The 25,042-nt window shown below is 39.6% G+C and overlaps 1 protein-coding gene across 1 annotated transcript in view; it reads right to left on the reverse strand.

Annotated features, from left to right (window-relative positions):
- The window catches only part of ARSJ (arylsulfatase family member J), a 71,556-nt gene extending 62,951 nt beyond the window's left edge, over nucleotides 1-8,605 (reverse strand). The window contains exon 1 of the mRNA XM_060105315.1: nucleotides 7,267-8,605. Coding sequence (XP_059961298.1) covers nucleotides 7,267-7,667 — 401 coding nt within the window. The 5' untranslated portion in view covers nucleotides 7,668-8,605. The remainder of the gene's footprint in view (nucleotides 1-7,266) is intronic.
- Between the last annotated feature and the right edge of the window lie 16,437 nt (nucleotides 8,606-25,042).

Genomic DNA, 25,042 nt, shown 5'->3' on the forward strand with positions numbered 1-25,042 from the left:
ACACACTCTAATTATATCAAAGTAAAGTACAGAAAAAGATTACATAAAAACTAGTTCCATAATATTGCTATAGGAAAAAGTCCGAATGAAACTAAACTTTGAAATAAAAGACGTTTTCATGCTGAGCTCCTATTAGAAGCAGGGGCTCCAAGCCTTTTTGGTCCTCCCTTCTTTGATCTCTGGGAGAGGCCATATGGATGAAACAAAATGATTCGAACCCTCGGCACCTGGATATATTTCCGCCTTTCAGGACAGCTATTCAGGAAACTCACCAGAGTTACCTGAATAGGGATTCACTTCAAAGGGTGTCTTTTTAAAAAGACTCATTTAAAAGTAGGGACTTTGATCATAAGGGTGTGCCAGTAGCTTACTTGACCATGATTCTACTGTCAGAAAAATCCATATGTTCAAATAGGAAAAGGCAGCTATTTGTTGAATGGTGTTGTCTATTGAGCCACTCTCTTTGAAATGGATATGTGAGGTTTTAAAGCCACCCTCTCCGTTTGCTCTTACATTCATTTTCTAAAGCCAAAGCGAGGCTTGGAAAAAACTCCTGTTTCTTCCAAACTTCTAACCATAAACATTTTTGTAAATATTTATGTATTAACTAAATATTTATGAATGTAATAAGTGAACTCTTAGTAACTGATCTTTATTGTGTACTCTTAGGTGGTAGAACACTACTTAAAACTAGGTCTTGGATAACAGAAGTGGATGGAAGAGGAAGCATGCATGACCCTTGATGTTTATGATCTAAGTGGGGTGGGGGGGAATATTTCTGAATGTACCACATGCCTATGAATTGGAATGATCAAACCCTACTCCCCTTTGCTTCCTTGAATCTTCCTCCTGTGAAAGAATTCAATTACTTTTTCAGGGTTTTCAACACTAGGGTAATTGTTAATTGATAATTTCATATCTAAAAAGAATACTTTATAAAGTACCGGGAGACACATTCCTTTGCTTCTACAGCCCACTGCTGTCTGTAGAGGAGGCCTACATAGATCTTGTCTTCCTGGACCAAACCCCCAGACCTCCTGACTATGTGCCTGACTGTACACAATGTGGCTGCAGTGGTTGGCTATGGACAGGCAGGAGGCCCAGCTCAATCAATCTCTAGAAAGAGCCTATAATTAAAACTTGACACTTAACATTTCCCAAGAGATCATCTGGAAAAAAATCTCACCATACTTTTCAGTACTTTTTATTTGAATCTTCATCCTAACTCCAATCTTTCCAATGTATCTGCTTTCATTCAGATTCTAATCTCTATATATCTCTGTACATTCTCTGCTCTAATTAAATCCTTCTCCCCTTCTAACTCCCTAACTCCTTCCAAGGAGCCTTCTGTTACTGAAAGTCTGTAATTAGCAAAATCCTCTATGATCTCATTTCTTTCCTGGACATTTCTTCCACCTTCTTGCTCTAGCTGATTGCTGGCTATCCTCTCAACTTAGGGCTGGTCTTCTACCCTTACCCCAATTATCGAAGAGTCTGAAGCAGGGACTGGGTATCCTCTTAGCTCCTCACTGGCACTTCTACACAGTTTGGCTCCTGTTTCTTTTTAAAGGTGCAACTTTTTTGAAAAGTCAGGCAACAGATTAGAGACTCACTATCTTTCCTGTTAGAGTCCTTTATCCAATTCCAGGCCCTGCCCTCCCACCACTCAGTCATAGATGATTCCAGCAACTGGCTCACTGTGCTCTTTAATACAATTTCTCCCATTATTCTTAATGGTCTAAATATCCACCCAAGTGATCCATCCAACTTCCTGCCCTTCTAATACCTTTCCTTCCTCACTTCCAAAGATGTTTTCCTCCATCTCACTTTAGCACCATTCCCCTATCATTTCTAAAAACTGCACTACTTATGAAATTTTGATTCCAAGCATGCATTTCTCCAACTACCATTATCTGTCTTTTCAGCTTTCCAAGTATACTGTGGTATCCTCACTTCAACCCTAGTCAGTCAATCCATTGACCCTGGCACTTTTTTAGAGAACATAAACCCCTTATAGTTTCCCCCTTTTTCTTGCCAAGTTTAGAGTCCACAATCCCACTCTATTCATTTGGCAAAGGTCCAAATCTAGTTAAATCCACCTCTTCAATAGCGCTTCTTCTGCACACAAGTACCTGAACGTGGAGTGAGAAAAACAAGCGATGACTGGTCTCTGTTTAAATTTATGACCACAAACCTCAGATGGGCTCTCATTGCTGCCCAATATTTTTACAGTACTGCCCTACTTAATTCACTTTCTCCCTTTCCTAGAATATTTTCTATCTCTGTCTTTAAACCTTAAGATCCTCATTCTCATCTAATGACCTCATTTGTTATTTCACTTAGAAAGTAGAATAATTCAGAAGAGAACTACCTCATATTCTCCAAAACCAAATCTTTCAATCTCTTTGAATCTGTACATCCATACCCTCCCTTCTTTCATATTAAAGTGAGTAAACTGGTAAAGAATAGCTAAAGCATTTTGGAAGAAGAAGAAGTAAAAGGACTTACATTCCAGATATCAATATTTATTATAGAGCTATAGTAGTTAAGAGAATGTAGGATTGGCACAAGAATAGACAAAGAGACTAATGGTGCAGAATAGAGTCCAGAAACAGATCCAAACATGTACATTTATCTGATTTATGAAAAAGATGACACTGTAGTGAGGTAGAGAAATTATGACATTTTTAATAAATAGTGTGGATCAAATGGATTTACATATGGAAAAAATATGCTTGAATCCTAACTTATACCATGTTAGAAATTAATTCCAGATGAATTGTAGATGTAAATAGAAAAATAAAGCTATAAAACTTAAAAAAAGACCACTGTCATGATCATGATTTAGTCAAAGATATCTCAAATAGGACATAAAGAAAAAGATTATAAATAAGCCTACAATAAAATTAAAACCCTCTGTTCATCAAAAAACTTTATGAAGAGAGCGAAGAATCAAGCCGCAGAATGGGAGAAGTCATTTGCAATACAAATATCTGACAAAGGAATAGAATATAAAAATAACTGCCACAAATCAATAAGGAAAAGCCAGCATCTGATGAAAAAACAGGCAAAACAATTGAATAGATACAAGGAGATATCCAAACAGTCCACAAAAATATGAAAAGATGCTCAATTTCTTTAGTAACCAGGGAAACACAGATCAAACCATAATGGTATACCAGTGCATAATGACCAGAATGACCAAAATGAAAAAGACAATGCCAAATGTCAGCAATGATGTGAAGCAAATAGAACTTTCCATACATTGCTAATGAGAGTGTATAGTGGTGGGACCACTTTGGGTAACTGCTGGACAGTATCTACAAAAACTGAACATACACATCCCGATAATCCAGTAATCCCACTTTTTGATAGATACCCAAGAGAAACGTACACCTGTATTCACCAAAAAACATTTGCAAATATTTTTACGGCAGCACTATTAATAATGGTCCAACACTGGAAACAACCCATGTCATTCAACAGAATAGATGAATAAATTACAGTATATTTATATAAAAGAACACTATTCAGCAATTGGAATAAATGAATTATATCTACAGGCAACAACATGGATAAATTTTACAAACATAGTGCTAAGAGAAAGAAGCCAGACCTGAAAAAATACCTTCTCTACAATTCCATTTATATGAAGTTTGAAAACAGGCAAAATTAATCTAAGGTGTTAGAAATTGGGAGTGTGATTACCCTTGGCAAGGGGCAGGGGTTGTTTGTAAAAAGAAATTAATTTATCAAATATCCTATTACAAATACACATTATTTGAGTTACCTTTGCATTTGTTAAAAATGATCATCATGGTATTTCAAGTGGGAAAAATGAATAACAAAATAGTAAAAACACAAAATTATTGCCCAAGATATGAATTCAGCTCAGACTGCCAATCTTTCCAACTCTAAAGTCTGCATAAAACACATCTAAATTTTGCAAAGCTCATAATTCTCTTTCGGAGGCCTTCACTATATTCTCTTTTAAGAAGAAATGATGTCATGTCTACATGTCTTTATTTGAAAAACTATTTTTAAAAAAAGGTGAAAAAATTACTTTGAAATAAACCAAATGTAGCCAGCTGCTTTCTCAATTAACCTTTACGTTACCAGTCTAACTTTGAACACCTACAGTGTTGTTTCTCAAAGTCCAGTGTACAGAACTTCTGGATCACTACCTCTCTTGGAATCTACTGCCACAACTATTTAAAATGGGGTAACAGTAGTTACTACCTCATAGAATTGTTATAAAGATTAAATGAGATAAAAATGCATTATCTTGGAACACAGGAACTGCTCAGTAGATGCTAGCATTTAATACTAACACTCAATTTATATTAGTACCATTATTAGAATAACCTGACATGTTTGTTAAATTACTATTAAATTCTGAGCTCACCCCCAGACCACTGAAGCCGAGTCATTGGTTGGGCCTGGAAATCTGCACTTTAGCTACTACCATTTGGCTAATTCTTTCTGCACAAATTTGAGAATCACTGTCCAGAGATTAGGGCTTACTTATTTGTTCCTCACAGTTCCAATATAGGGATCTGCACACAATGAATGCTTATTGACAGGCTGGCTTATGTTCAATATTGCCAGACTGATATGACATAAATTATTAAAGAATCTGGAATTTATTAAGATTTGTGCAGTATAAGATTTTTACATTTTGACTCCAGCAAAATATAAAGGGAGGATTGTTTTGTTAATAGTATCAAAAGTAGCTCCAGCTTCAATCACTTAAAACTCTTTCTTTATAAATGTGAAGATATTTGAATTCTATCATATTGAACATAACCTATTCTTTCCCTTAATATAATTCAATCCATTTACATTTTTATTGCTTTTTTTAACTTTAGAGGATCCAGAAATCATAGATATGTACTCATGGAGAGGACAAATGACCACATTCTCTGGGCTTGCATTATGAATATTAGACCCAGAACTAGGCTTCTATAACCACTTTCTTTCTTACATCTGTGTTCATTTAAGGAAGGTTCCAGCAATTTGTCTAAAAGGAGAACTGAAAGTGCAAATGTCTTCAACTGTTTAATTCAAACAGAAATTTAAGTCAAATCACAGTAGTTATTTGAAATTTTTGTCTATAAAACAGTTACACAACTTATTACACTGAACAGAAAATTTTAATAAGGAGAATAAATCTTCTCATGAGATGTTTGCATTGAAAAGACAGGAGAGTCAACCTTTGACAGCAAATAAAATGGAGGATTTATTTCCACCCTCATGTCTGCTTCATGTATTAACATAAAGATTAAAGGACAAAACCTAGATATTTTATCAGTGCAAGATAATGTTTAGGAACTAAAGAAGAACTTCTTTATTGAAAAGTCTTAAACAAATGTTCTATTGTGAAAGATAAATTCATACAATTTAGTTATATGCTTTTCAATTACTCTTGGCTATCTGAATAAATCTAAATTCTATAAATTTAGTTTAAGAGGTTCAGGGAGCCTTTATGACTCATTTATTTCATAAACCAAATATAAGACTGTTTGGATTAGACATGAAGAACTTGACCCACAGGCCATCAAATGGACTTGTTATTTTCCAGCCAACAATCTTCTCCTTTATAAATACCAAATGCCCTTGACTTTCTGATGCCACAATTAACCTTTAAAATGATTCTGAAGTACAGTGAGTCTTCTTTACTCTCCCACTGAAGAGAGGAAAGGACTGTTTTTTTTTTTTTTTTCTTTTCTGGTAGTGATGCTAACTTGTGACAGTTTGCTAAGCAGTAGAAATCGTGTATTAAGCAAAAGTCTCTGCAAGACAGAGATTCCTACAAAATAGTCTTTATTTTTCCAATGGATACTGGCTACTCTTATAGGATCCAATTCCAAGAACAACTTCACTGAAGCAAGGGTCCCCTGGAACTGAAATCACAAGACTCATACACTGAAACCACTAAGGCTTTTCTTCTACCTCTGTCCAGTGGCAGCTGGACCTCTGCATCTCCTAGCTTATCTCAGTTCCACAGGCTGAATTTGGACATGCAAATCAGTTATAGTAACCTACATTCTGACAGGATAGAGTAAAAATATAAAAATGAGTGAACACCCTAAGTAGAATATTTAGCTGTTTAGCAAAGCAACGATAATACTAAAAACACTTAAGCATCCTAATGATCTGCTTTTTCTTAGAGTTAATCAGAAAATTCCCAGATGTGTGAGGAGCAGCAGAAAACTTCAGATGAAGTTTAACTCATGCTGAGCATTTACAACTGTTATCTTCTCCCATTTTGAGAACTACCCTGGTAATTACACATTGACTTCCTTAGTGATCCTGTAAGAGAAAATTACTTATCAAAGACCCAAATAGAGTCACATGTACACTGGTCAGATTTTACACTCCCTTCCATACATTTCTTTGGCCCCTCTTCTCTCTGTGATTACTTGTGGCTTGGATTATTCAGTCCCAGACTTAAGAATAAACCAAGAGGGACTTCCCTGGTGGCACAGTGGTTAAGAATCCACCTGCCAACGCAGGGGACATGGGTTTGAGCCCTGGTCCGGGAAAATCCACATGCCGCGGAGCAACTAAGCCCATGCGCCACAACTACTGAGTCTGCGCTCTAGAGCCTACAAGCCACAACTACTGAAGCCCGTGTGCCACAACTAATGAAGCTCGTGCGCTTAGAGCCCATGCTCTGCAACACGAGAAGCCACCCCAATGAGAAGTCCGCACACTGCAACCAAGAGTAGCCCCTGCTCACTGCAACTAGAGAAAGCCCGTGCACAGCAACAAAGACCCAACGCAGCCAAAAATAAATAAATTTATATATTAAAAAAAAGAATAAACCAAGAGTCCAGAAAAAATTTGGTCTGTTTTCCTTATCAATGATGGTGACTGTGAATTCTATTGTGACGCCTGAAACAAAATGTGAACGTGCTCAAAAGCCAAAATAGATTTAGAAAAGGAGAACACTTCTGGAGACCTCTGGTTGGTAGGTGGGAGTTTACAAGTTCTGATCTCATTTTAAAACTCTGAAGGCCGTTCACAGCAGGCTTTGAGAGTAAGGAAAATGAGACTAAACTAGTGATGAGACTTTCAAGATCATCAACAGGACATCCATTTTAATTCCCACTACAACTAAATGCATTTGATCCATTCATTCATTCACTCATTCATACATTTAGTTCCCCATATCTTCTGCAACTCCAGTAAGTTAGGAGCTGGATCATAATTAAGTGCTTAATATATCTCCAAGGAATAAATATATGAAGCAGTAACACTTACTTTCCAGTAATAAACTGACTCCTGGACGGTGTGCAAATAGGCTGGACATAGTAGTTCTCCAGTTTAACTCCTTCGGCAGCAAGCTTGTCAAGAGTGGGAGTCTTTATCTCCGATCCGTGGTAACCCACATCTCTAAATCCCTGATCATCCGCTAGGATGAAAATGAGATGGGGCTGGGAGGTGGTAGTTATGCTGGGCTCCAGTCTCTCCCCAGTTTGAGGTCGCAAAGCCCCTTCCTCTTCCTCCTCCAAGCCCTGGCCCCAGGACAGGTAACCGTAGGTGAGGAGGCTGAGGACCCAGAAGCCTGCCAGCGCCCCCATGGCTAGCATCTTTCCAGGCCAGACACAGGCCTGCGGAGGAAGTGGCGGAGGCGGAGGTCCCGTGCAGCCCCTGGGGGCCATTCACTCTGGTCCAGGCAGAAACTCCAAGGCAGAACAACGCACCGCGCGCCGCCGCTGGCGCACACATGCACGCAGGAGGGGTAGAACCAACAGGCGGTGGAGGTGGAGGGTCTCCACCTGGAAAGAAGTCCGTGCTCCTCTCAGCTGTCAACACGTCCAACAACTTTAATCTTCTACACGTGGTGGCTTAGGGAATGGGACGTGTGGGAGAACAAGGAGACGCTTTTCTCCATCAAATCGCACTTTCTCCTCCTCCTCCTCCTCGCTCCCCAAAGTAGCTTCCACACAAAAAGTTAATGCCTCCACCCAAAAGTTCTCAAGAGAGGGAAAAAAAAAAAATCAAGTAAGGAATTGATAATCACCTTGGGCAGGAACTTTTCGTGGCCAGAACTTTTCGCCCTCGAGGTGGAGGAGTGAGGTTCTCCCGGGGGCGCGCGCACAGTTGGTTGCGGGGTCGACCGTAGGTCCGGCAGTCCCGTCACCTGGAAAGTACTGGGAAGTGGAACCGCCGAAAAAGAGCTCTTACCCATGCAGATAACAAGCAGCATGCAGTGAACCGGCCTCCGAATCACTCTCTCCACTTTTCCAGAGCTATTTCTCTCGGTCTTCTCCGAGGCGTTTGCCGATCTCCCCGACACTCACCAGGCGGCGAAATGACAAAAACAGCCCGCTCTCCTGATCTCCCTCCACCGCTGACCACCTCTTCTCCGCAGGAACTTCGGGCAGCGGTTCCTTCTCTCCGCCGCTGGAGCGCACGGCGACCGAAGTGGGTCCCTGACCCCGTGCACGCTCCACGCCAAGCCCACTTGGTCTCCGCGGGGTTGGTGGCCCGGCGGAGGCGCCGCAAGCTGCGTGCGTTTTGTCAGAGAACTTACTTAGTTTTGGCACTCGGAGTTCTTTGCTGCCTCCACCCTCTTTTCTCTCCAGTGAATCACAGAACTGTACTCTCTGCTTTAGCTCCCCCAGGAAGAGGGGGAGGGGTAAAGCCGGTTTAGAGGTTCGATCTTTTTCCTTTTCGGGAGGAGGAGGGAGGAGGGAGGGGAGGTTTTGCCGGAGAGAGAGCTGTCCGCTGCTTGAGCCCTGCTGGATCCAGGGGGATCCGCCTGGGCTACCGCTTCCCTGGGTCTCGAGGACTGCCCTCCATCCTCCGGAGAGGGGGAAAAACGGCGGCGGGAACGGGGAAGGGTGAAGTGGGCGCTTCTCCTCACGGGTCTGCAAATCAAGAGCCCGCTCTCCCATTCCGAATGCTGTGCATGCAAACTTTTTCTAGCTTCTGGAGGGAGTGAGAGAGGAAGAGCGGGAGAAACAACACATTGCGTAGATAACACTCCTTCCTTCCTCTTCTGGTTTTCCTTTTCTAGTCTCTCTCTCCTCCCCCCAATTTTTCCTACTTCTTTTATTCCCGCCTCCTTTTTTTTTTTTTTTTTTTAACAGTCCCGACTACAAGTTAAGTTGAATTCCCTTTCCCTATTGCTGGCCTTTACAGCCTGACTTCCTCATTAGCGAATCTCTACATGAAGATACTGAAATCGCCTTCTCCTTACATTTCCACGAACTTACCCTTAGCGTGTCTCCAGCCAAGAACATGGGGAGGAAGAGGAGTTACACATCTCACCCTCAGGAACCACGAGGCCGGTCTGCACTCCTGTAGTACAGAAACCACCATTTCCCATCTAGAAATTCGGGGAACTTTGTCCCCCCCCCCACCTTTTTTTATAACTATGTGGAGTAAAGCAAAAGCTTGTCCTGATTGTGAAGATATGCCTGCTTTTACTAGAGTCCTGTTTTTAAATCCCTGCTCAAAGACAGGAATGGGATTTATAGTATCCGTAGGGGGAGGCAATTAATGCCAAGAGCCACTGAGATATGCTTTCTCCCCTCCCCAAATTCATTCAGTAGTTACTTATTGAGCGCCTACTGTGTGCTGGCACATAAAATGTCAGATTCTCCCAATTGCCTAGGTATAAATCTAAGTTTCATTTAGCCCTTTACTTATTTTTATTTATCTAGTTATTTATTTTATTGAAGTATAGTTGATTTACAATGTTATATTCTGTCCTGTTGCTAAAGTTCCTGTTAAGTTTCTAAGCAAAACATTAGTCAAATGGAAATTTAACACCTTTGAAACCTGCAGTGTGCACTATGCAGTTATTTTTGCTAACATGTGTAGCTTTCTACTAGTCTGTTCTCTTCCCTGAGGCCATTCTGGTTAGTCTGTGGAGAGATGGGCAGTTTTAGAAGACCTGCTTGGAAATGTGATCTTGACAATTCTGTGAGTTAAATCACCAAATGTGTAATGAGTGAACTGAGTATTGGGAGATTGAAAGCACTGTGAGGTAATGCTCCCAGCTCTGTGGGTCTAGCCAGGTGCTTGAGTAGAAAAGATGCAAGTAAACATTCAGCTCAATCCAGCTACTTTTAGTTGGGGAGGGTCAATGACATAATACAAGAAGTGTCCATGTTGCTATACAAGAAAGAGGGCCATTTTCAGTTCAGATTTCAAGCAAGAGTAAAAAAATAAATGTTAACATTTACCAAATACTTACCATGTGCTAACCATAACACTCTATGTACTTATACACACACACACACACATATCTGTAAGTATTAATACAGTGTTTTATACACTTTACCTCCTTTCCTTCTCCACCAACCTTATAAGATATCCACCCATTCAACAAATATTTGAGTAGCTGGGCCAGTGCTGGAGGTGGAAATATAATCGTGAACTACGTCAGGTATAGCCTCTGCTCTAGTGGAACTTATGTTGTGGTAGGGAAGAAATATACTGATAAACTAATCATTCCTAAACTCTAATACCTACTGTTCTGTGGTATTCTGTATAAGTATTCAGATAAGTATTCAAAAGAGAAGGAACAAAATTCCAGGACATTTTAAAACAAAGTAAGCTGACTTAGTGTGGTTAGTGGGTAAGGTGGTACAAGGAAGTAACCTTAAAACTGAGGGAGATGTTATATTGTTTATTATCCTCTTTTGCAGGAAATTTAGACTTAGAAATCTGTCTGACTTTAAAACCCATATTTTTCAAAAGCTGTTCTTCCCACAAGTGGCTTTAAGATGTTTTCCAGCCATACAGCACAGAAAGAACACAGCTGCCAGAGTCAGAGAATTCTAATCCCCACACAAGGCATGCAGACTATCCACACACAGGATGGAAAGGCAGAACTCAGCCCTAAAAAAGCCATTTCTGAAGTAACACTAAAGGAGACTAAGAACTACTTACAGTTAGTAGCAAGAGCCAACAAGCAAGAATCGTCATGCCATGGTCGACCAAATGCGATGTGATTCAAAGGGGGAAATCCATCAGCCGAGTGCCCCACCCACGGTAGGAAATAGGTAAGGATTATTTCCACATACATAAGACTTGAGAATTAAATCAGAGGCTGTTGAATGGCCTATGCTTTACTGTACCTATATTGATATTTTAAATACATAAACTTTGCATTTCTAATTATAGGATTGGTTTCATGCACTCTAAGCAATAGTTTTAACATCCTCATGAAATCCCAAGTTAAAGACCCTCAATAACTTATGGTTCTTTCCTGAGCTGGCATCTTGGTGTTAAAGGCATCAGGTTCCCTTGTGGAATCACATCTTAGGTTTATTTTGGCTTGGATGTGGTCACATCACAAATACACTACTCTAGTTATGGAATGATTATATAAAAATTAAAGGTACTATTTGATTCAGTTAAAAAGATGAGAAAAGCAGAATTGCTTAGAGGTGAAATTAGTGGGAACCAATTATTCAGGTAAAGCTTAATCAGGAGATGGGATTGAAGCTATGCCTTAAAGTATGATGGAAATTTGGAAGGGAGGAGAAGTTAAAGGAAGGACATTTCAGATAAAAGGAAAGAGAATACCAACTGGCCAAGACACAGTTGGACTGGGAGAGTTTGGGAAATAATGTTAGAATGTTCAAGTGACACCAGATATTGAAGGACTTTGAAAAGCTATGAAGGGATGGAGCTTGATTCTGAAGGCATTAGGAGTGATGAGGTCCTTTAAACAGGACATAATATGATAAAATATTCTACTAAATCTTATTTAGGTTATTCCTGGGATTTGTAGAGATAGAAGCTACAAATGAATTGCTTCAGTCCATAAAAGTTTGAAGAGTTGTAGTTTTACCCTGAGAATACTAAGTCTATTGAAGTTTTTTGTTTTAGAGCAAGACGTGATGAAGAATATAAGAAATCACAGAACATCTTTAGGGAGAGATTTGAGGGAGTAAAGACTAGACTCACACAACTGCCACAATGTGTAAAATTTCTACAGCAATATATTTTTTTAGGATAAAGAACTATGCTATGGCTATGCCATCTGATGGGAGATGGGCATTCACTGAAAGTTTAGAAAGAAGTAAGTAATCAACTAAGAGGAACACATGGGACAAAGGAATAAGGGACACAAGATAGGACCTCCTTTGATTGGATAATGTTAAAGGAAAAAAATGAGTAGGCTAAGTTGGCAGGATGGTCACTACTAGAGAGGGAAGATCAGAATAAGGCACCACAGTGTGGCCTGGGGCTCCTCAGGGAACAGACCAAGGGTAGTAGATGGCTAGGGGTGGAGAGTGGAATGAAGGAGTGGATATGAGGAGCCTATCAGTAAATAGAGAAGCTAAGAAAAATCACAGATAAGCAGTAAAATGTGTAGTTGCACAGAATTTCTTTGAAACATTTATGTTAAGCCTCACCATAAAGATGACATTTCCTGTAGCATAGTATGCATGGACAGAATTGCCCTAGCTTACAAACTGCATACATCTAAACAAGTTTTTTTTTGTTTGTTTTTTCTTTGCCTAGTAGGATAGCATGCCTGCTACACTGTTTCCTTTTCTTCTGTAGGTTATTTATTTTCAACTAAACATGTACTCAGATGCTTAAAAGATACAGCTAATTTTTTTTTTTTTTTTGCAGTACGTGGGCCTCTCACTGTTGTGGCCTCTCCCGTTGCAGAGCACAGGCTCCGGACACGCAGGCCCAGCGGCCATGGCTCACGGGGCCAGCCGCTCCACGGCATGTGGGATCTTCCCAGACCGGGGCATGAACCCGTGTCCCCTGCATCGGCAGGCAGACTCTCAACCACTGCGCCACCAGGGAAGCCCCAGATACAGCTAATTTTTAAATGCAGCTTTAAAAAATGTGAAAATGGTCAATCTAGGGATCTACAGACTATTAAAAGATTTAAAATCCTAATTCCTGCTTGTTTGGGTTTATAAGTATATTAAGTTCTTAAAAATGAAGGCTACTACTAAGTTTAAGTTCATACACAAATTGTCTAAAACAAGTTTGTCCTAATATAGTCATCTTCACATGAATTCCATAAAATAAACTCCTTATTAATCATTATTAACTCTTTTTTAGGCTATGGCTCTAAGGCTACTTTGAGCCACTGTCACAAGAAACAACAGCTCGCTGAATAAGACCAAGTAGGATGGTTAAATGCCTGGTTTAGTAATTGAGATCACTTCCCTTTTTTTGGAAAGTCTCTGTTGAAATAAGCTATAATAATTTATAAAGAAAACATGAGACACCAAAGTTTCAACTGTGTAAAACTGTAGCTACCCAAAAGTAGCAAGGTTTTTGACATCAGAAACTCAGAAAATCTGAGTTCTCAAAGAAGAGATCTTTCTTCCATTCTATAAACATCTTTATGTGAAGGCAGACTTTTAAACAAAATGTTTATTATGGAAAAGCATGGTAATTTCTATAATTTTAAAATCTGTTTTTATTGATTAAATTGTAAATAAAATTCTATATCATTTACATAGCAATTTTCTGTTTAGAGTATCAATTCCTAAGCCTGGCTGCTCAATAGAATCCTTTAGTGATTTTTTTAAAAGGGAAATTCCCAGCTCCACCTAAAATCTAAATCAAAATATCCAAAGTCTGAAAATATCTATATTAGAAAAAACTTTCCGGGTGATTCTTACGTGTATTGAATTTTGAGCACCACTGATTTAGAACCTAAAGCATCAAGAAGTTTTAATGCGATTGCTTAATGGATAAGGTTGGTACCATCTACCAAATATAATATGGGAAACACAGCTGAAAAATAGGTGGATAAGTCTAGAGTCAGTACATCTGAGGACTGAGCACCTAGTTCCTGTAAGATGGCAGGAAGAAGTACAGCTGGGATATGGCTAAACCACCAGGATCTAGAAAAGAAAGGAGAGGCATTAAAGTCTAAGGGGGTGATTATGTGGGACAGCAGTCTGTGCAGGCATTGGTGGATTCAGAAACACTCAAAGGGAAGACCAGCAGGAAGAGCTAAGTTTGGAATCCAACTCCTCCATAGATGTCTTTGGGTAAAATTCCTGTTACTATCCCTGTGGCGTGGACCAAAGGTGTAGGGTGCTGACCTCCTGATGTTGATGTGGTGTAGGGTCTGGTCTCAATGGGGCTAGACAGATGTGAAATCCAAAGTCAAGGCTAACCAGTAAGAGTAAGTGCTTGATCAGATATCCAGGAAGTAGCATATTCCTGATTATGGAATTTATGAATCTATAACAATCATATGAATTTAAGAATATAAGAATCAATTGAATCAAAGAATAAAAATTGTATGAAATTTATAAGATATTCAGTAGTAAAATCAATAGAAGTTAGTGACTGGAGAAAAAGAATGAGGGAGGAATGAATGATTATACCTAGTTTCTGGCTTGGAGAAATTGAATGAATGGTGGTACCATTTATAATGGTAGGAGTCATGAAAGAACTAGCAGGTTTGGGGAGTAGACAGCAAATAATTACTTTAGTGTTGTTGAATTTGAGGTCTGTGAGGCATCTCAATGAAGGAGTGCAGTAGTTAGGTGGATATATGGGTCTGGACCTCAGGGAATAGGGCAGAACAGAAAATTTCATCCACACCTAGAGTGGGTAAAATTTCCCAGGGAAAGGTGGAAAATAGGAGTGAGAAAGGGACTAGGAGAGAACTACTTAGGGATAGGGAAGATGAAATGGGGCCCACAAGGAGACTAAGAAGTAGCAAGAGAAATATAATGGCAAAGGGGGCAACATTCATTGAACATTACTTAATAATGGCATGGTGCCAGCACCATATGAAGCGGTTTTTTCATGAACTGTCTTAGTGCTCTTCACAACCATACCTTTACTTATACAGGTGTTATTATTTTATAACAAAGTGGGGAGCAAGAGAAGGACATCAAAGAGAATAGTATATCAAATAGCCAAGAACCAGAGAACCAGCACACCAGGAAGTGGGAGAGGTCAATAGAGTCAAAAGTAAAGAGGACAGTGAGATAAAGAACACAGTAGGTGTCAGTTCACTGGGATAAGTTCTCTGCGAATAGCTTACTAAAGCTTATTTCTCATCTGTGTTTACCAACATTGATAATGATAAAGCTCTAAAGTTTTGAAGTATTGATAACAAAGTAGGTTGAAAAATTAAACAAGGTTTTAGTCCAAAATCTATAAAGAAAAACCCTGATAATCATCAAATAATATAAATGTTAGAATAAGCTAGATGAGACGTGTGGAGTCCTTACAAAGAAAAGTATATATTTATATTGGAAGATGAAAAATTTTGAATAAATGGTTTTGAATAAACTTTCTTCAAAATGAAGGACCAAATATTGTAAAGATAGTTAAAAGCATGCATCTAGAGCCATTCTGCCCATTTGCTAGCTAATAAGTTACTTATCTTCTCTTAGCCTCATTTTTCTCATTTGTAAAATGGGGAATAGTAATAGTACCTATTGGATAGTGTGGCATAATACTCAGCGGTTGCCAAACAGTGCTGCTTAACAAACCACTACAAAACTCAATGGCTAAAAACAACAATAATTTAGTGTTACAGATCTGTGCATCTGCTGGACCAGCTCTGCTCCAAGTGTTTCCCATCTCCTCCTGCGTTCAGTGGGATAGACACAGGTTCTTCTCATGGCAATGGCTGAAGCACAGAGAGCAAGCCCAGCCAAGCAAGCACATACCAACACTCAGCTTATCTCCTCATGTGCCATTGGCCAATGCAAATCTTATGACCAAGCCCAGAGTCAAGGGGTAGAAAATACACTCTTCCCAGGATTAGGCCATGACAAAGCTGTGGATACAGGAAGAGTTGAAGAAATAGGGCCAATAATTAAATAGACCAAAGTTGTTTTGAGAATTAAATGAGTTAATATTTGAAAAGCACATAGAACAATGCTTGGTCCATTGTAAGCATTATTAATGTTTGTTTTAATTTGTTATTACTATGATAATTATTCCTAAATTATAAATTATTCCTAAGTTTAATGAGTTTAATGTCATTGAATCAAAACCTCTATCTGATGATAATTCAGAACTCAACATAAGGTAATCTCAAAAAGAAGAGTTATAGGAAAGCCCCAGCCTTACCAGGTAGTAGAACATATTATTGTACAACAATAATTAAACACTGATTAATTAAAGAAAGGAGAGGCCAAAAATTGATTTGATATTATAGGAAAACATATACAAAAATAAACTTTTCAAAATGAGAGAAAGGTTAAAGACAGAGTGATGAACATAATACTTGGATAATTATGTAACCATACGAAAAAACTGATTAGCACACACCAAGAGAAAAACATATCTAGTTGAAGTTGGAGAGCTTAAAAAAATTTAAATGAAGGAAACTCCAACAGAAAATTTAATTGACTATATGTCAGGTATATGGGGAAACTATTTTATTTTCAGTTTTTAAATGATACAGAAATTTCAATGGTAAATGATTATGAAATACTTTTAACAGACTATTACATCAGAAGTTTTAATAGAGGTGCCAAGATACAAGCTGTGATTTTCCAAAGAGGTATGCCAGAACAAGATACCAGTTTTCAAAGGAGATTATTAAAAACAAGTTTGACAACTCTTAAAATTCTTACCCATGCCAAGGGTCAGAGTGTGTGGAGATTAGAAAGGATTTGTGAAGACATATCTTTATAAAGTTGTTGGTGTGCCCTGAGAACACCTAAACCTGCCTCTAAACCTGGCTACATGGGTCCAAGGTGGGAGATACTGACTCTGAGGTCCTGTGGTCTGGTACCTGGTTGTTGCTTGAGACACATCAGGACTGGTTGTCAATGAACCAAAGGAAGAGAGGGGTTTACAGGGGCTGGCCAGATCTCCCAGAGTTTGGTGGGGCAAAGGATGCTCGAGTGTTCCCTGGAAACCAGATGTGGGCCACATGTGAAAGGAAGGAGGCCTGGAAATGTCTCAGGTCCTGTTCAGGAAGGTCTCCTGCAGACTCAGGCAGACTTCCATAAAGAGAATCAAGGGGTAGCTGTCCATTCCGAGGGGCTGACTCTTTAGAATATGCCTAGAGACGCCTGTTCCCATGTCAAGGGAATTGCAGATAAGACACTGTGGGGGCCTATATGAAGAAAAGTCACCCTGAGCACCTGCTAGGCCTAGATGCATCATAGGCATCATTCAAGAACTTACTTGACTCACCTACCTGTTCTCCCTCCCTGCACACTGATCCTAGAGGAGTAGAAGTTGAAGTTAACTAGAGAAGGAGAAGTGGAAATACTAGGCAGGGAACTGGAAAAATACTCTAGGTTTCCAGGCTGAAGTAGTACTGATCTGGGGAACAGACAGAAGATTTGCTTTAAATGAAGCTCAGAGTTTTCCTAATTATATATGATTGGGGATCCTAATTCTTAATTAAGATCAGGTTCTGTGATGTACCACGACCACAGATTATTTGTTATTTGTGAGTGAGTCTAGAAGTCTGAGGGCAAGAGACATTAGGCCCACAGAATTTAAAGGAACACTGAGAAGTAAAAACAAAGTTGTTAGAATCTGCTGGTTGTGCTTCCTCAACGTAATAGATATAAAATTTTAACTGTGTGAAAATTAATTTACAAAGCTAAACCCTAAAAGGAAAATAAGCTGGTAAAATAGTTCTAGTACTATAGCAAGAAAAGAGATCATATGTTTTCCATATAAAGAGTTCATTCGAATTTATAAGAAAAATATCCTGACCACGAATAATAAGTATGTAAAGAAGTTGGACAAACAATTAATGCAAATAGAAATGGATCAAAAGAAAGTAAAAACGTTTATCTTATTTGTAATGAAAGGAATATAAAGTAAAGCAAATTATCATACATTTTTATACCTATTAAGTTAGTAAAAAGAACGGTATATGATATATAATATTAGTAAGATTGGCATGAAATTGGTACTCCTCTGAGAGCATTGGTTTGATATATCCCTTAAGCATGACAATATGTATCACAATATCATATCACAAACGATACAGATATCTCAACATATTAGCTCAGTAACAGCATTCTTTGATACTATCCTAAGGAAATAATTCAGTAGAATAAAAAAGGTATATTGAGGAAAACGGTCATGGGAGCACTATTTATATATAATGCAAGGGAGTGAAAACAGTTTAACAGGACACAGCGAGAAGGAAAGCCTCAGAGTTGTGAATCAGATGTGGTTTCATGGTCATATTCTTCCTTCTGTCTCTGTGATTTAGGGCAATTCACTTAACTTTTCTGAGCCTCAGTGACATCAGGTAAAAATAAAGAGTGAGAAGAATTCTAGCCCTAAAATTATACCCTTTGTTTCATTTTTTAATTCCTTTTCTCTCTCCTTAATAAAATACAGGCTTTCTAGGCCTTAAGCCTGTTGGATACCAGCTAAATTGATAAAGTCAGAGAGGTTTCAAAACAGAAGCCAGAGAAGAATTTATGTATTTTCAAAGAATACTATGTCACCTTCTCACAGTGAAATTACATACAGATATTCACTGTAGGTTCACATATCTTGTTTTATTAAAAAATATCCTCAAATTTTGTAAATATGGTACTTCTTTCCTTACTTGAAAAATGAAGTACATTTGAAGACTAGATTCAAGTTTAGTTCTGCTGTCCACCATGGTGCAATCTCTTTGAGTTTCAGTTTTCAGCTGTGAAGAAAGAAAATAATAACTTCCCCATCTACTTTTACAGTGTGGTTCTAAGAACCAGATTGAGATGATAAACATAAAAGTGTTTTGCAACTATCAAGCACCATATTGGTCTTTCATCTCTCCCCAGTTTTCTTAATTTTTCTGACTTCAGAAAACGCTTTGCCTCTGGGGTCTCCTGAATAAATGAATGACTCTGTACCCATCTGAAAAGAGTGGGTGGAACTTTAAACCTAAGCCAGTGGTTGTGGAAATAGTCTGGTTAACTTTCCACATAAAAATAAGAGTTATGGATACTAAGAAGTCCACACCAGCCAAGATCAACCCATAGTGAAAGATCATTACAGAATCATAGCTTTCTAGTATAAGGTAAACATCCTGGCTAGGCCCACCCCTAACATTACAGAGCTGGTGTCAAGATTGAAAATGGAGGCCTATGTGCCATATATCTAAATATTTAATAGTTATGTCAAGCTAATAAATTGTTAAACAAAATAGGTTCTACCCTCCTATCTACAATGAATTCCTCTGGTTGGCTTTGGTTTGAAATCTCTGACTTCATCAATTTAGCTCATGTCTAACTTGTTTCTGCCCTAGAAATCCTGCATTCTCTTATTATAGGAAGAGCAAAGGAATATACATGGGAAACAAAGATATCATTTGAGAGCTGGAATGTATATTTACCTTCAAAATGATCTGGAAGCCTATCAAGATTAGAATTCCTGGACTTGTCAGAGTTCCCTGTCATTAGTTGGTGGTTTGAGTGGTCCTAAGTTCATGTTCATGCTTTTCTTTTCCTGTCCCTGCTCCTGCACCAGAAGGCCTTTAGATACTTAGTGTGCAGACACTCCAGACCACAGGACCAAACTGTCCATATCCCCATAAACGGCTGTGTTCTCTCCTTGATCCACGGAGCACACTATAGGTGTGTGGTCCATCCTCAGGAGAACAGACCTGCAAAAGGGATCTTTGCATGGAATTTTGGGGTCCCAAATATTCCAAATGTGATCTAAAAGGGGGTATGTGGACTCTGTGTAGGCTTCCTGCCCTCTGGGAAGGAACAGAACTGAAGGAGGGCTGGAGAGTAGGCCCTTTACAGGATGGGAACTGGGGCAGGTGCCCCTCTTGCCCAGGTCTACAGTACTCTTTCTGGCTTTTTGATTTATCAGCCTCTTTAACTGCCCAATCTCTTTCTTACTTCCACTTTAACCACCCTTAGGCTCAGTTTCACTTTGGGCCTCCTAATCCCTCAAAGTGGGAAATCTTTGCTCATGCCCTACTTCTTCTTTCATTCCTACCAAATATATTTTTGTTATAGTTCTTTCAGTGGATGATCATTTCCTTTCTTAACATGTGTAGGCAGGCCCCTCTACTATTTATTCCTTCCCTCAGCTCACATCTTCTCAATCAATTCAAATCAATTTCAAAAATATGCTTGTTTTACGTCTTTGTTTTTTCCTTCCTCCTGCTTTGCCATTTGTTAAACTATCCCCTATCAAGGGTCCACTATAATTGTCAGTCATTGCAGATACATACAACAGGGCATAAGAAAGGCACGGTCCATGCTTTCATGGAGATTGCAGTTTACTGGTAGAATAAATAATGGCTGATTAGCTACAATTGTGATGAGTGCTTTGAAGGTGATATATATAGTTCTATGCGAGTCTAAAACAGGGGTCCTAATCTATATGGGAGAAATATATCCCAACTTTAGGTAAATAGCTCTATTTATTTTCTTTACTTTGGCTTCCGTGCTGCTGAGTATTGCTTGATTTCATGCTATTCAGTCTCAGGGGAGTTTTTCTTGCTGTTTAGTTATCCTTTTAATGATTTTAAAGGTTCTCTCCCACAGCTTTTGAAGGCTAAAATGTAATCAATATAAAGTAGGCTGTGATGTAATTGTCACCTACATGTGGTAATCTCATGCCAGAAGGATACAGCCAAATTTAAGAGAAAAGGTGACAGATATAGGTTTTCCCCTTCATACTGGAGCCTAGATACTCTCAGCTTCTATCTACACCTGCATAAAATATCTCTTAAGAATCATCATATCTATATACCTTGATTCATTTCTCACTGCTTGGCCTTTTATTACTATTCACATTATAAGGAAAAGAGAAAGAAGTTACCTTCACTAGCAAATGCAGCCTGTCTGGCTACTGAAAATATAATAATAAATTCAAAATAATAAACTAGCATTCTGATTTTTTTGATCATTTTCTTATAGTTTTGGTTAGTGTAAATTACTCATACATAAATTGCTAATCTGCTCATGCTTGGATGAAATAATACAATAGAGCTGGAGTTTCTGAACCTAGAATGCTGAGAATGTATCCTGAATCCATGTTAATATTACTGACACCATAAAACTAGGATGAGCTGTTAAGTTTTAGGTTTACCTCTGAAACCGCTTCTTCTAAAACTGTATCAACTATGGATGCTAACAGAGAAGAGGACGACTGGAAGAAGACCCCTAGGGTTTCTAAATGCTATGATCTGAATGAATCTCCCCAAAATGCATTTGTTGAAATCCTAACCTCTCAAAGGTGATGGTAGTAGTAGGTGGGGCTTTTGGGAGGTGCTTAAGTCATGAGGGTGGAAATTTCACGGGGAGTAGTACCTTATAAAAGAGGCTCCAGAGAGATCCCTAGCTACTTCCACCATGTAAGGACATAGCAAGGGGGCACTGGATAGGGACCAAGAAGAGAGACTTCACCAGAACACAACTATGCTGGCACTTTGATCTTGGACTCTTAGCCTTCAGAACTGTGAGAAATAAATTTATGTTACTTTTAAGCTACCCAGTCTGTGGTATTTCGTTATGGCAGCCCAAATGGACTAAGACACTAAGTAATGAAAAGGAGTTGGTGTCCATTTTTGTTCCACATATAATTTAAAACATCAAGATCCTATGTCATTATAAGTATAAGGAAATCCAACTTAGTACTGATTTTTCCATTATAACCACTTTAATGCCTTCTTGAATTTCAAATATCAAAAATGTCATTTTCCCCTAATATTTGTGATGTCATGACTTCTTTTTTTAGGCTCACCCTCCTGTGCAGACTGTCATAAATTCTTCCCTTCTCTGTATGCTGCCCTTTGCAAAGCTTCTCCTATCAAGAGGAGGAATCAATAGTCCCCTCCTTGAATCTGAGCTTGACTATGTGACTTCCTTTGTCCAATGGGACCCAAGTACACTTAAGGTAAACAGAGGCTTAAAAAGTGTTTATACCTGGGGACTTGCTTTTCCTCTTTCTGTTTTTCAGAACCTTGAGATCTCTGTGATAGAAACCAGAACTAGCCTATGGAGGATGGGAAACTGCATGAAGCAGAGACGAATTGTCTCTTCTTCCAGAGATGAAGCCCAGTAGATCTAACTAGTTATGAATGACACCATCCAAAATCATCATCCCCAGCTGAGTTCCCTTCTGACCACAGCGAAGAACTGCCCAGCTTTCTCAGAGAATCATGAGCAAATAAAGTGGCTGTTACTTTAAACTACTCAGTTTTGGTGTTGTTTGCTATATAGCAAGTCACACTGCCAAACAACCCTATAGTTAATTTGGCGCTGCCTGTACCCAGGCCATGATACAAGACCTGACAATAAAGGGCCATATTCGATGGATGCTCTTCCTAAAACAGCAGCATGCTGAAGTGAGAATGGAAAGACCAACAGGGACTGATTCCAGGGACCAAAGTGAGGATGAAATGAATTGAATGGCTTCTTAGAAAAGAGATGCAAACTAGAGGGAAAAAGTCACCTGGGAATAAAAGTTATGAACATAATGAACATGGTAGAAAGTCTATTCTGACCTTAACTTTTGTCATATAATAAAAAGGCCTTTTTTGAAAGAAATTCCTTCAATATTATGCATACAGAGTTTCAACATATTTAAGGCACGTATCAGTAAATATTTGTGGAAGAGAAGTAAATTCAATGGATATTTTTCCATTAGGATATTTCAAGATTAACAATAGCATACTGTCCAGTGCTATCCACTTTTAAAAAATACTTGATGTCAGATTTTCAGGGATTAAGAAACATAATGATATCCTAGTGATATCTTTCTTTAAAAGAATACAAATTACTATAAAGTCTTTTTTTTTTTTTGTCCCAGAGAACATTAACTGGGCATCAAGAATGAGATGATTCTGTGAAAGCATTGTGCACAGTACCTGGCAGGATGTGACATTTTCACTATAACTCTAATACTTACTGAATGGCTTACTAGTCCTAGGCACTTTCTTCACGCTGTGCATGTATTAACATATTTAATCCTTGCATCAGCCTTATGAATGGGTAGTGTCTTTACCTACATTTTAGAATTAAGGAAACTGAGACAGAGGTAAGTTAAGTAACTAGTTACACAACTAATATATTGGAACAGAGATTTGATTTGGTCTCACTCCCAAGCCACCTCTCTAAAACTAACAATTTTGTTTAGTACTTTTATATTTCAGGAATTTCACTAAGGTTTTTCCAATGAGTCAAGTTTTCTAATGCTCATAACATCCTCTGAGGTACTGTCGCCATTTGCATTTTATAGTAGGTGCTCAAAATGTGCTAGTTTTGTGTCCCTCCTTTCTCTTTTTCTCCCCCTTTCCCATTTCTGCTCTCTCAGCTCCTGGTTCTACAGTGACTGGAAGAGGACCTGTCTCCCAGTGCACCCAACTTTTTCTGCATAGTCTCACCTGAGGTGCCAGGTGCCATTCTTTCTTCTGCTTCATTTAGTCTGCTGTTGAATCCTGGTAGTGTATTTTTCGGTTCAGTTATTATATGCTTCAGCTCTGTAACTTCTGTTTGGTACTTTCTTATATTTTCTGTCTCTTTGTTTAAGTTCCCACAGTTCATCCATTTTTCTACCAAGTTCAGGGAGCATCTTTATGACCATTATGTTGAACTCTTTATCAGGTAAATTACTTATCTCATTTCATAAGGTTTTACTGAGGTTTTTATCTGTTCTTTCATTTGGAACACATTCCTCTGTTTCCTCATTTTGCTCAACTCTCTGTTTCTATGTATTAGATGAAACAGCTACCTCTCCCAGTTTTGAAGGAGTAGCCTTGTGTAGAAGATGAAACTTACTGTTCAACCTTGCCCCAGCTCTTGGTTGTCTCTGGAACCTTTGTGATTGTCCAAGCAGCCTATTTTATTTTTAATAGCTCCCAGTTGTTGAGGGTGTGCCCAGACTTGTCAGTTTCCCAAAGGGAAGAAGCTTAGCACATAATTTCAGACTGACTGGAAGCCAGATTCTCAGGCAGCAGCTTTTAAAGTATGAAAATATATATAGTAATGTGGGACCACAATGGTAAATCCTGCTGACCTCCAGAGCAGGGGGTCTGGAGGTGCCCCTTGGGTGACAGTTGCAAAAATTGGCGTTCCACGATTGTGTAAGCTCCTATCTGGGAGATACCAGCCAGCTGGAGTGAGGTAGAGGAACAGCGCAAACTGAGAACATCTTCCTAGTCTCTAGATGTGTGGCAAACCTAAAGCCTGCCCCTCAGGCTGGAGCTCCAGGGTGAGTAAATAGGCCTCTTTCACAGAAAGACTGGGGAGGAGTTTCAGTCTGTGGTCTGTGCAGTGCCCTGGAGGTGGTAGCCTGGCAAGAACTGTTTCTCCAATTGTTACAGTCCCCTGGGACCCAGGAATGCAAGTCCCACTGGCCCCCAGAGCCGGGCGATGAAGGGGCATCCCCTGGGCAGCAGCTGCAAAAACTGGGGCACCAGACACGTGTAAGAGTTTCCTCCAGAAGATCCTGACGCTCTGGGGCAGAGGAAGAGTGTGAAGACAGCGCCCACCCTCTGAGTCTCAGGGGAGGTTGACAGTCAGCCCTTAGATATGTGTGGAATTAGGAGCCTGCCCTTCAGAGCTGCAGCTCTGATGGAAAGCCGATAGGCCCCTTTCACTGAAAAACTGAGCTCCCGGCTCTGTTGCCTCTTGCTGTGCCCTGAGAGTGATAGCAGTTTAAGGACGTTTTCTCCCTTGGTTATAGTCCTGTGGGACCCACCAGCATAAACCCAGCTGGTCACCGGAGACAAGTGATGTAGAGGTGTCCCCGGTCAGCAGCTGCAAAACTCAGGGTACCAGACAGGGGGATGAACTCCTTCCCGGAAAAGGCCGGTGAGCTGGAGGGGTGGGGATGGGGGAGCACAGCGATGGCGGCGGCCGGCCTCCGTTCCCCGAGAGCACCTTCAGAGCCTCTAGAAGAGTGCCCCTCAGGCCAAAGCTCCAGGACAAGAAAACAGGCCTCCTTCTCAGAAAAGCTGGAAGTTTGCTTCAGTCCGTGGTCCGCCGTGCAGCACCCTGAGGATGGTAGTCGGCTGAGAACTATCTCACCGATCGATCGTTACTGTCTTGTGGGTCCCAGGGACGCAAGCCTCCCTGGACTCCACAGCCAGGTGATGAAGCGGTGTCCCCTAAACTGCAGCCGCAAAAAC

The sequence above is a fragment of the Mesoplodon densirostris genome, chromosome 1 (genome assembly GCF_025265405.1).
Source record: "Mesoplodon densirostris isolate mMesDen1 chromosome 1, mMesDen1 primary haplotype, whole genome shotgun sequence".
In the NCBI taxonomy this organism is placed as follows: Eukaryota; Metazoa; Chordata; class Mammalia; order Artiodactyla; family Ziphiidae; genus Mesoplodon; species Mesoplodon densirostris.